This window comes from Eriocheir sinensis, chromosome 36 (genome assembly GCF_024679095.1).
Source record: "Eriocheir sinensis breed Jianghai 21 chromosome 36, ASM2467909v1, whole genome shotgun sequence".
NCBI classification, from domain to species: Eukaryota; Metazoa; Arthropoda; class Malacostraca; order Decapoda; family Varunidae; genus Eriocheir; species Eriocheir sinensis.
The window spans coordinates 14,892,156-14,904,441 of NC_066544.1; the positions used below are offsets into that span (position 1 = coordinate 14,892,156).

General features: G+C 52.5%; 1 protein-coding gene across 7 annotated transcripts in view; it reads left to right on the forward strand.

The window, feature by feature from the left end:
• Window positions 1–12,286, forward strand: part of LOC127007884 (uncharacterized) — an 88,894-nt gene that overhangs the window by 42,276 nt on the left and 34,332 nt on the right. For 5 of the 7 annotated variants that reach the window (XR_007760662.1, XR_007760663.1, XM_050879329.1 and 2 more), the window contains exon 7: window positions 11,624–11,727. The exons of 1 other annotated variant lie outside the window; for it this stretch is intronic. Coding sequence is in view for 3 of the 6 variants with exons in the window: in XM_050879329.1 (XP_050735286.1) it covers window positions 11,624–11,727 (104 nt within the window). In the remaining 3 variants the exon portion in view is untranslated. Of the gene's footprint in view, window positions 1–10,712; window positions 10,860–11,623; window positions 11,728–12,286 lie in introns of those variants that run through there. One more of the 7 variants, XM_050879332.1, reaches the window with a different exon arrangement.

Below are 12,286 nucleotides of genomic sequence, written 5' to 3' on the forward strand. Positions count from 1 at the left end.
GACGGAGCCGCCCCTCGTGCTGTTTGACGACCCGTGCTTCCCGCCGGAGGAGCTGGACACGAGCACTGACTGGCAGGGCGAGGAGAGCTCCGTCGAGTGGCACACCAGCGCCAGCTCCCTCGCCTGGCACACTGACGGCAGTTCCTTCGCGTGGCAGCCTAACGTCAGCTCCTCCAGGCTCGCCGACATCAACTCCCTCACCTACAGGAAAGACTTCACTCCTTTCCACGCGGACTCGCCCGAAGGTTCTGACGACGAGGATTCGCACTTCGATTTTTTCAGGGACTGGAGGCCGCCGCTGGGTGGCGGAGCCACCGGTCCGGCAGGTCGTGGAGCCATCGGTCCGGCAGGTCGTGGAGCCACTGGTCCAGCAGTCGCGGCTGACAAAAGTCGAGGAGGGAAAAGTCGAGCCTCTCCAAGAAGCCCAGAGGTTCCGAGTGAGCCCAAGTCTGGCGGTAAAAAGAAAGAAAAGGAAAGCAATACTAAGGCCGATGCAAAGCCAACCAAACAGAAGAACAGTTCCAAATTAAAAGAGCAAGGCAGTGGTGGACACATGGAGGCGGGGGAGGACGACAGCCAGATAGATTACCAGGACGCCGAAGTGATGACTCGAAGACTCCGATTCCGTCGACAGATGGCGGAGGAGTTCCTGCAGCCCGCCGCTCCCGGGGACGCCAGTTCGCTGCCCCTCGCGCCGATTGGCCAGTCTGGGCAAACTGTCACCCTCACCACCACCGCCTCCACCTTTCCCAGGAAGCACGAAAAAACGACGAAAGCCTCCAAGGCCTCAGGTCAGAGGGATGATGAGCATCAAGAGGCTGGTCGCGCGTGGCCAAAACGATCTGTCGACTCCGAGAGGTCAGACGACATAGACCTTAGGGCTCTGGACGCCATCCGCAACGCTCCGTTGTATGACCGCTCCAGAGGAACGGACAGGAGCCCCGGGCACAAGACGAGCCACTTGCAGATCAACCTCGTGTACCCGAGTAACCAGACAAAGACTCAGCAATTTGGGTCACTCGGCAGCGGGAAAAGCACCAACGAGAAGAAGAATCACGTCCAGTTCCAGGCAGAGGCGGCCCAGGAACAGGCAGGGCAGAAACTGGCCGGCCGCCGCGTCAAAACCCCCGTCACATCACCGAAGCCGGAGAGGCGCAAAAAGCCGCGGCCAGCAGAGATCTCCGACGAGTACCCAAGAAGCGACAATGACATGAAGCCGTCGACGCCCAGCAAGAAGAGTTCCTCCAGGGCAGACGGCACCAAGAGCCTCCAAAGGAAGAAGAAAAGCAGCCAGAAAGACCAGAGCGAGGCGGGCACCTTCCTCAAGATCATCAAGCCTCAGGAGTATACAGAGGGAGCGGCCGAGCGTCCCAAAGCGAGGCCCGGGATACTCCGCAACAACCTCAACCCCGCCAACTCCTGCTACACCACCGACACGAGCTCCACCGTCACCAACACTGACTCCGTGGGGCGGCGAGTGAAGCGCGTCAAAAAGAAGACAATGGCCATACAAACCGACGAGTGCGACAACATCATTCCCGAACAGAGAGAGGAGCCACAAGACGCCCCGAGTACCGCCCAAGATGAAGGCGTCGAGGCAGCGTCGCGGCGGAAGGAGACTCCCGAACAGGCGGCCTCGGCGGGGGGAGAAAACGAGGCCCCGAGTGAAAACAAGAGCCCAACCACTCCCGTCACTTCGCTGCGTCGCAAGCGAAACGTAAAACAGAAGTCCATGGGTATCCAGGCAGATTATTCCCTTGATTACCCGGAGGGCGAGGCAACAGCCCTTACAAATCCACCCCAGGAGACCCAGGGTTCGCAGCAAAGGAACAGTCCTGCGTCCCCCGAGCCTCCGCCAGCCGCCGGGAAGGATCTGAATTCCGACTCATTAGGGAAGAAGAGGCGACCGGCCGAGAAGGTGACTGCAGAGGACACGGAGAGGAAGGACAGCCTCGCCGCCAGCATCAACACCAACACCAGCTCCCTGAGGCGCAAGAGGAAGGTGAGGAAGGCCACGGCCACCACCCAGACCGAGGATTCGCCTTTGGACCTGCAGCAGGACGTGCCTCAGTCTCCTGAGCCCCAGGACACCGTGTCGGTCTGCACCGCCTCTCTGCGACGCATCAAGAACGTTAAGAAGCGGACGGTCTCGCAGCAGACGGATGAGGTGATTCCCGTCGACTTTCACAACCTGGACGTGCCCCTTGTTCGCATGACCGCGCGCGGGGGGGCGGCGGACAGGCTGCGGCTGCCCCCTTACTGCGGCGCGACGCGGCCCGCGGGGTCCCTCATCTACGTGAACATTCCCGGGGCGCTGCTGGAGATGGAGTCAGGGAACGACGCGGACGTGAGCGACGCCGAGAGTGAGGCGAAGGCGAAGAGCGTGTGTCCCATGGTGGCCTTCGGGAAGGGCTTTGCGAAGAAGACGTATGACGAGGACGAGGAGCAGCTGTGCCAGAGGGAGCTCCGGAGCACGTGGGTGTCCTCCGCGACCTATGACCCGACCCCGCCGCCCTTGGTGGAAAGTCGTTGTGAGAAGGTGATCTTCGGCAACGAGGCAAACATCTCCCGCCTCAGCATCAGCTACGGCATCGAGCGGGAGATCCACCTCGAGGAGCCGGGTGCGGAGGCGAGCCAAGCCGAGGCGAGCCACAACACTGACGCTGACAGTGACACTGAACTCATCGGCGCCCCGGACGGTGAGAGTGACAGCGAGGGAGACGACGCGGCGGCTTCTCCCGACGAGAGTGACGGCGAGGAGGACGAAGATGACATTCTTGTTCTTCGAGACGATGACAACACCGGCGGCCCGGACGGTGAAAGTGACCACGAAGGGGACACGAGTACCCACACGGGCGACAATGAGGACTCGGCCGCTGTGCCAGCTGAGGAGAGTGACCACGAGGACTACATTGGTGCTCCCGACGGTGAGAGTGACCATGAGTCGGGTCTGACGGGACCCACCGGCAGCGGGAGCGAGATCATTTTGCTGCTGAACCCCGACGAACAGTTTTCCGTCCAAGACAGTGACGATCAGGACTCGGACAGCGAGGTGAGGTTCCGGGACGTGAGCTGCATGACCAGCAACCCGCCCACCTCGTGCTCCGAAGGGGAGGTGGACCCCGACGAGGAGGCTGAGGAAGGTGACGCTGTCTTCGACCTTTACCAAGTCCACTGTCGCCTGAAGGAAGATGAAAGTGATAGTGACGACTTTGTGTACGACCCGATTCAGTATTTTGGCGGCGTGGGTCGCATCGTTATGGATGAAGGAGGAAGTGGAGGGTTGGGAAGGGGAGGCGATGGAGACCTGGCGAAACAAGTGCGTTCTGATGAAGAGGAAGGGAGCAGCGATAAAAATGCCGCGAAAATGGAGGGAGAAGACGAAGAAACTGGAGAGACAAACGAAAGAATAGTCTTGAAGGGGAAGGAGAGTGACGTCAAAGTAAGAAAAGAAGTTGGTGCCAAAGTAAGAGACGAATTTGCAGCGAAGGCACAAGAAGGAAGTGAAAGTGACATCGAAGACGTGATGAGGGGAATCGATGCGTTTTACGTGACTCACGAAAGTCTGTCCGATAGTGGAGAAAAGGACAAGCTGATCGTCGCGGCAGGGCTGAAGAAAATGAATCAGAGTGATGAAGACAGTGAGGAGAGGATGAAAAAAACTTCAACTGAGGAGCGAGAAGTAGGAGGAGGAGGGGATGCAGGGGGTGACGCAGCGGGAGACGAAGGGGATGAAGGGGGCGACGAAAGCTCATTACTAATACAGAGAATGGAAACGATAATAGTCGTCAACCCTAAGAGAAACAGATACGCCGAAACAAAGGGAATCGGCGCCTTGGAAAGTGAACCAACGGAGAACACGGAGAGCGATAAAAGACTTGAGGGAAATAAGAGAGAGGAAACTGAAGACGGAGTGACCTCGGGAGACAGTGAAGGAGGGGAAGCGATAGCCCTTGAACCCATAAACACCAAAGCCACGAGGGAAACGACAACGGAGAGTGAGGACGCAGCAACCACCACCCCAACCACCACGGAAGAAGGCGCCGAAGATGAACCCAGCGAGGCGGAGGGAAACATCGAAAACATCCGCGCGAAAGAAAACACTCCGCGTCGCGAAATCCCTGAAGAAAACATCCGCGAAATCGTCGGAGGTGGGCGGCCCGTGAAAGCTGAGAGCCGCGCGAAAGGCGAGACTAAGCGATCCACTGACGCTGCAAATGTCACGGAGATGCCAGTCGATGTCACGAGGTCAGGGGCGATTGCTACCGACCGCCCCCCGACCCCCCATCCCTTAGGCTCCCCGATCCCCCCTTACACCCCCTCCCTTGGTCCCTTCGGCTCCTCCACCTCTCCTTTCGCCCCCTCACCTTCCCATCCTTCCTTTGCCTCTTCGATCTCCCTTTCCGTTCCCTTCCTGCCTCCTCGTCCCTCCGGCTCCCCAACCTCCCCTTCCGTCCCCTCACTACCCCCTCGTCCCCATCCCTCCTCCACCTCTCCTTCCGTTTCCTCACACTCCTCCTTTTTTCCTTCCGTCCCCTCAACTTCCTCCATCTCTCCTTACATCCCCTATCCCTCCAAACGACCCTCTGACCCTCCTACCTCCCCTTCTGTCCCCTCTTCCTCCACCCTTCCCTCGCCCCCCTCTCCCTCCTCTCCTGGCGCCGAGAGGAGGAAGGAGGCATTGGAGGGAAGGACCACTGCTCTAGGAAGGAAGTCAAGTGCTAAGAGGAAGGGGCGGGAGCACTTGACGAAGAGGTGTGGATTCGTTGACTTCGATGTTATAATCTCCCCTGAGCCTCCCCCTGGTGACGCCCCCGAGTGCCAGGTGTTGGTGGGCGCCCCTGGGATGTCATTTGGGGACGTGGGGACCGTGGGGGAAGCCATTGGGGAGTCTGTGGTTATGGGTGAAGGGAAAGAAGTGAGGGATGATAAGGGGGATGAGAGGAAGGGGACGAAAAGTGGGAGAGAAGACAAGGAAGGTGTGAAGAAAGAAAAGACAGGTATGAAAGAAGGTGTAACAGGTGTGAAAGAAGACAGAACAGGTGTAAATGAAGACAAAACCGTCATAGATGAAGATAGAGAAATGGCAGGTAGGGAAGTGGACCAGGTAAATGAGAAACTGACAGGTGTGGAGCCAGGTGTGAAAGACGGAGAGACAGGTGTTAATGAGAAAGAGGAAGAGGAGGAAGAGGCACCAGATGAGAAAGAGGAGGAAGAGAAAGACGTGAAGGAGGAGGAAGAGGAGGCAGGTATAAAAGAGGAGGAGGAAGCAGATGAGGAAGAGGAGACAAATGTGAAAGAGGGAGAGGAAGAAAAGGAGACAAGTATGAAAGAGGAGGAGGAAGAGGAGGAAAAAGAAGAGGGTGGTGTGAAGGGGGAGGAAAAAGAGGAGAGTATGAAAGAAGAAGAGGAAGAGGAGATAGATATGAAAGGGAAAGAGGAGGAAGAGGCAGACGTGAATAAGGAGGAAAAAGAGGAGGAAAAGACAGATATAAAAGAGAAAGGAGAAAAGGGAGATGAAAAAGAGGAGGAAGAAGACAAATCAGGTGTGAAAGAAAACGAAAGAGGAATGAAAGAAAACGAAACTGATGATATAATGAGAGAAAACGGAAAACCCATAAAAGAAAACGAGGTAAATGTGAAAGAAAACGAAACCCGTGAAAAGGAAAACTTGAAGGAAGACAAAGACAAACTCGAGGGTAAGAGAAGTTTCGCGAAGACAACAAAGAAGACAACAGCAGCACCGGCGAAAGGCTGCCCCCCGGAAGCCCCCAAAGTGACGTCAGCAGCTCCCCACAAGAAGAAGACAGAGGAAGAAAGTGGAAGACAAAAAGGGGAAAATGGAGGAAGACAAAAGGAGGAAAATAGAACACAGAAGGAAGAAAATAGGAGGGAAAAGGAAGGAAAGAGAGCACAAAAGGAAGAAAACAAAGGAAGACAAAATGAAAACGAAGAAAAATTAAAGGGAGAAAAAGAAGGAAGACAAATGGAAGAAAGCGGAGGAAAAGAGAAGGAAGAAAATAAAAGAAAACAAAAGGAAGAAAACGAAGAAAGACAAAGGGAAGAAAACGAAGGAGGACAAAAGGAAGAAAACAATGGAAAGCAAAAGGAAGAAGGCGGAGGAAAAGAAAAGGAAGAGAATAGAAGACAAAATAAAGACAATAGAAGACAAAAGGAAGAAAACGAAAGAAGACGAAAGGAGGAAAACACAGAAAGACAAAAAGAAAATAGAAGACAAAAGGAAGAAAACGTAGGAAGACAAAAGGAAGAAAATGAAGGAAAACGGAAGGAAGAAAATGAAAGAAAACAAAAGGAAGAAAATGGAGGAAAACAAAAAGAAGAAAACAGAAAACTAAAGGAAGAAAATGAAAGGAGACAAAAGGAAGAAAATGAAAGAAGACAAAAGGAAGAAAATGAAAGAAAACAAAAGGAAGAAAATGAAAGAAGACAAAAGGAAGAAAATGAAAGGAGACAAAAGGAAGAAAATGAAAGAAGACAAAAGGAAGAAAATGAAAGAAGACAAAAGGAAGAATATGAAAGAAGACAAAAGGAAGAAAATGAAAGAAGACAAAAGGAAGAAAATGAAAGAAGACAAGAGGAAGAATATGAAAGAAGACAAAGGGAAGAAAATGAAAGAAGACAAAAGGAAGAAAATGAAAGAAGACAAAAGGAAGAAAATGAAAGAAGACAAAAGGAAGAAAATGAAAGAAGACAAAGGGAAGAATATGAAAAAAGACTAAAGGAAGAAAATGAAAGAAGACAAAGGGAAGAAAATGAAAGAAGACAAAAGGAAGAAAATGAAAGAAGACAAAAGGAAGAAAATGAAAGAAGACAAAAGGAAGAAAATGAAAGAAGACAAAAGGAAGAAAATGAAAGAAGACAAAAGGAAGAAAATGAAAGAAGACAAGAGGAAGAATATGAAAGAAGACTAAAGGAAGAAAATGAAAGGAGACAAAGGGAAGAAAATGAAAGAAGACAAAGGGAAGAAAATGAAAGAAGACAAAAGGAAGAAAATGAAAGAAGACTTAAGGAAGAAAATGAAAGAAAACAAAAGAAAGAAAAGGAAAGGAGACAAAAGGAAGAAAAGGAAAGAAGACAAAGGGAAGAAAATGAAAGAAGACAAAAGGAAGAAAATGAAAGAAGTCAAAAGGAAGAAACTGAAAGAAGACAAAATGAAGAAAATGAAAGAAGACAAAAGGAAGAAGATGAAAGAAGACAAAAGGAAGAAAATGAGAGAAGACAAAGGGAAGGAAATGAAAGACGACAAAAGGAAGAAAAAGAAAGAAGACAAAAAGAAAATGAAAGGAGAGAAAAGGAAGAATTTGAAAGAAGACAAAAGGAAGAAAATGAAAGAAGACAAAAGGAAGAAAATGAAAGAAGACAAAAGGAAGAAAATGAAAGAAGACAAAGGGAAGAAAATGAAAGAAAACAAAAGGAAGAAAAGGAAGGAAGACAAAAAGAAGAAAACCGAAGACAAAAAGAAGAACACAGAAGAAGACAAAGTAAAAGTCCCAGAAGAAAAGAAGACAAAGAACCAATAAAGGAGGAAGGACAGTCAACACCTTCACCTCCTCCTCCTCCTCTTCCTCCTCGGCCTTCTTCTCCTCCTTATCCTCCTCCTCGACCCTCTCCTCCTCCTCCTCCTCCTCCGAATAAAGAGAATATCACCCAACCCCCTGAAGACGACGAGGAGGAGAGGGAGGAGGAGGAAGACAAGAAGAAGACAGGAGGCGAAGAAGAAGGTGCAGGAAAGGAGGAGAAGGAGGGAGAGGAGGAGGAGGAATACCCGTGCGAGGCAACACAAAAGAAGAAAGAAAGGAAGAAAAACGAACTCAAACACAGTGTTGCCAATATTGACATGACGGACAAGAATGGAAGGGAAACGCATGATAAAGAATGTTCCAAAATATCTCCGCCTCAGGATATGGAAGAGGAGGGGAAGGAAATGGAAAGTGCGGTGGAGAAAGACGGAACGAAGGGAGAAGAAAAGAAAGAGGAAGAGGAGGAGGAGGAGGGGAAGGAAATGAAAAGAGCAGTGGAGAAAGACGGAACGAAGGGAGAAGAAAAGAAAGAGGAAAAGGAAGAGGAAGAAGAAGAGGAAAAGGAAATGGAAAGAGCAGTGGAGAAAGAGGGACAGAAGGGAGAAGAAAAGAAAGAGGAAAAGGAAAAGGAAGAAGAGGAGGAGGAGGGAAAGGAAATGGAACGCGAGAAGGAGAAGGAGAAAGAGGAAGAGGAAGAGGGGGAGGAAATGGAAGGCGTGGAGGAGAAAAATATAGAGAAAGAGAAAGAGGAAGAAGAGGAAAAAGAGAAGGGAAGAGAACGTACGGAGATTAAAGATATAGAGAAAGAGGAAGAGGAAGAAGAGGAGAAGGAAATCGAACGCAAGGAGGAAAAACATGTAGAGAAAGAGGAAGAGGAGAGGAAGGAAATGAAACGAGAAGAGGAGAAAGATGGAAAGAAGAGAATAGAGAAACCTGCAAAAGAAAAAGAAGAGAAAGAAAAAGATGAAGAAAACAAGGAAGAAGAGGAGGAGGAGGAGGAGCATGTTGAAGTTAAAGGGGAGGAAGATAAGAGAGAGAAGAAGAAGGAAGAAGAGGAGGAGGAGGAAAAGGCAGAGATGAGTGACACGGAAGAGAAAGAAAAGGAGAAGAAAGAGAATCATAAAGAGGAAAAAATGAAGAAAACCCAGAAACAAACAATGGAAGAAGAGATAAAGAAGAAGAAATATGGAAAAACGAAAGATGAGGAAGAGAAGGAAGCGAAAGAGAGAGAAGAAAAAGACAAAGTGAAGAAAAAGTTGGTCGTAAAAGAAGACAAAGAGGAAGAAAATGCTAAAACAGAAAGGGAAAAAGAAAACAATGTACTGGAGGAAAAAGAACAGGAAAATAAGTTAGTGGGAGTTGAGGACAGTTGGAAGAGTGCGAAGGAGGAGGAGGAAAAAGTAGAAGAAAACGAAGAAAAGGAAATACAGAAAGAAGAAAAAGATGCTGAGGAGGAAAACAAAGAGACAACGGAAGAGGAAAAGAAGGAAAATGAGGAAGAAAAGGATATACAAAAAGAAGAAAAATATGCTGAGGAGGAAAACAAAGAGACAACGAAAGAGGAAGAGGAAGAAAAGGAAATACAGAAAGAGGAAAAAGATGCTGAGGAGGAAAACAAAGAGACAACGGAAAAGGAAAAGGAGGAAGAAAAGGACATACGGAAAGAGGAAAAAGATGCTGAGGAGGAAAACAAAGATACAACGAAAGAGGAAACGAAGGAAAAGGAGGAGGAAAATATGAAGAGCTCGAAATCAGAAGGAAAAGAGACTGAGGAAAAAGACACCCAACGAGGAAAACACAAACACTTAAAGAGGAAAAGCGAGGAAGAGGAAAACAAGAGAATCAACTCTAAAGAGGAGGAGGAGGAACAGAATATGGATAAGAAGGAGATGGATGATAAGGAGGACAATGAGGAGGAGGAAAAGGTTCTGGAGGACATGGACGAAGGGGAGGATTACTGGGACGTCATGGAGCGGAAAGCCACGTTAGCGTCCTTCGATATGGGTCCTACGTTCAGTGAGGACGAGGATGTTGTTGTGTATACGTATAGGAAGCCTGGGGAGGGGAAGGAGAAGGAGGCGGCGGTGGGGGCGGTGGGTGGTGAGAGACACATGCGGGCTGAGGTCGTGTGCGAGAGTGAGGGTCCAGGGAGGGAGACTCAGGGAAGGACACAGATCAAACACTCCGAGCCTCCAAGTAGCCCTGACACAGTGGACTCCAGACAAGCTGATAAAGGACGGGACGTTAAGTTGAGCGCGGACAGCGAGGCACCGAGAAGGCAGGACTGGAGGCAGGAGGAGAGGGAGAGGTGGAAAAAGCCGCGTAAGCCCAGAGCCAGGAAACATACGGATGAGAGGGACGGAGAGAGGAAAGGCAACGAAGAGGAGAGGCGTCCGGAGCCCAGCGATGAGAGAAGCACGGCGCCGCGCGAGGAGAGGAAGAGGAAGCGAAGACCGAGGAAGAGGAAGCACGCCAAGAAGGGGACGGGAGGCGACGGTAAAACTACGCCGTTGTCAGACAGCAGGGAGGCGCGGGGGGGGCAGACAGATGCTGGAAATTGCGGAAAGATCACCGAAAGACAAGATGATGCAAGTCAAATGCAGGGCGCCGCGCCGCGCCGGGGAGGAGAGGAAGAAATCGATAAGAAACAAACACACGGAGCAGAGGGCTCGCGAGATGAAGGGCGCGCCGAGGGCCGCGTTGTGGGAGCCGGACGAGATAACGAGGGCGGAGGGGAGGCGCGCCTGGCACCAAAAGACAAAGTGAAACAGACGAGAACCCGACTGTGGGTTGACGAGATGGACGAGGACGGCGAGTGGGGCGAGGGGCGCGGGGCGGCGGGGGGCGGGGAGGGACTGGCGGAGTCCTCTGTGTCGGGGACGACAACGGAAGACGACACGTCATTCTACGATGATGATGAGAGTGGGGGGGCGGGGGAGGGCGGGGGGGAGCAGGACGCGCTGGAGGAGTTCATGATGCTGCACGAGGCCGAGTGTCTGGAGGAGATGCTCGCCGCGGACCTCATCTTCAGCGACGTGTTCCAAGGCTACGCGGAGGGCGACGAGCTGACGGACGGCGCGTCGCTGGGGGGCGAGGAGGAGCGCCAGCCTCGCCTGGGGCACGGGACGCCCCCGGCGAGCACCGGCGCCGCGGTAGCGCGTCCTGACCCGTCCTCCCGGGGCAGGGGTCGTGACCCCGCCAGTGTGGGGAGTGGCCACGACGCTGCCCGGATCGCCCAAGCCTCAGGGAGGTCGGGAGGCGAGGAAGCCTCGCTGCTGGACGGCTCTCGGGCAGGGGAGGCGGGAGGCCATTTGAAAGGTCAGTAGCCTTGACCCTGCCCCGAGTTGACCCGACTTGACCTTACTGGCTGCCCAATAACACCCTGACTGGTGTGTCTAACACGGTGCGACTAACGACCTAATTGTGAGATTCCGGGAGGCGGCGGCGTCGGCGGGGCGGCGGCGCCGGGGCTGAGGCCGCGCGTCGCTGCCGGGCCTAGCACGTGTTAGAGTACCTAGACACAGCCTTCCCGGTCCGCGGGGCGGCGCGCAGCAGTACCCAAGCGATGCCTCAGCCCCGGCACACACACGCGCGGCGGAAGGGGGGGATGGGGGGCAGGGAGTAGAGGGAGTACACGGTTGCACGCTGGTCGTCAGCCTCGTCACCGTGCTGCGTCACGTTCTGAGCACCGCCTTAACCTGCTGTAAACTCTTGAGTGACAGACTTTTACCCATTAAGTTTTTTTATGTTCTGAGCAGCTCTCAAAGGACAATAATCCCACTAAGCACCGCTAATCAGACTCTTCACTTCTCATCTTACCCCAGCGACACCCTCCCCCTTCACCGCCACGGCCCCCCACGCTCCACCCCCACACGGCTTCCTGTGCCTTGAATGCTCCTAGTTGACTGCCTCTTCACCACACTTATCTAACCCTCCCTCCTTCCCTCCCTCCCCCTTCCCTCCCCCTCCTCTCCCTTCCCTCCCCTTTCACGCCTTCCCTCCCCATCAGAGACACACACAGGGCTCCCTAAACACACCCTCCCGCAAAGAGTGCAAAACCTCCCTTTACCCTCCCGACACAGAAAAGCTGAAGCGGTCTTGCATGAGGACCCAAGCCACGCAGACCGACGTCGGGGTGGTGCGGAAGTCCATGCCCATCCTGCCGCTCAGTCCCGCCGAGGAGAAGGTGGGAAGCCGTCCGCCCGCCGCCCTACACCCGCACCCGCTGGCCTGCACGTCTCTGGAGCCCCGCCCGCACCCCGCCCTGCCACCGCCCACGCCCCCACGCCCCCGACCCACAGCCACGAGTCTCAAAAATGAATTGTCGCTAGTTAGTTGGAAGTTGTCGGAGCAGCATCTTTGAGGACGATGTTGTTGTTTTTTTGTTTGTTTTTCCCTTGAGCTGCCTCCTTGATTATGATGATTTGAAGACTCGTGTGGGCGTGAGTGTGGGCGTGGGCGTGGCAGGCGTGGGCGCATTGCACGGCCGGGCTGTTCTTTGTACTTTATAGCTACGTAGTCCTTGATACCATTTTCCTTCCATCCCTCCTTCCTCCTCCCCTCCTCCTCTTCCTCCTCCTTCACGACGCTGCCACACTTGTAAGGTTGACCAACGCGGCGTCTGAGGGAGGAAGGGAAGGAGGGGAGGGAGAGAGACAGACCCTGAATGAAGTAGAGTTAAAGTAGTGTTCGATAACGTGTTGCCTGTGTGTTGTGTTGTGGATTGTGTTGACTCAGTGTTCATT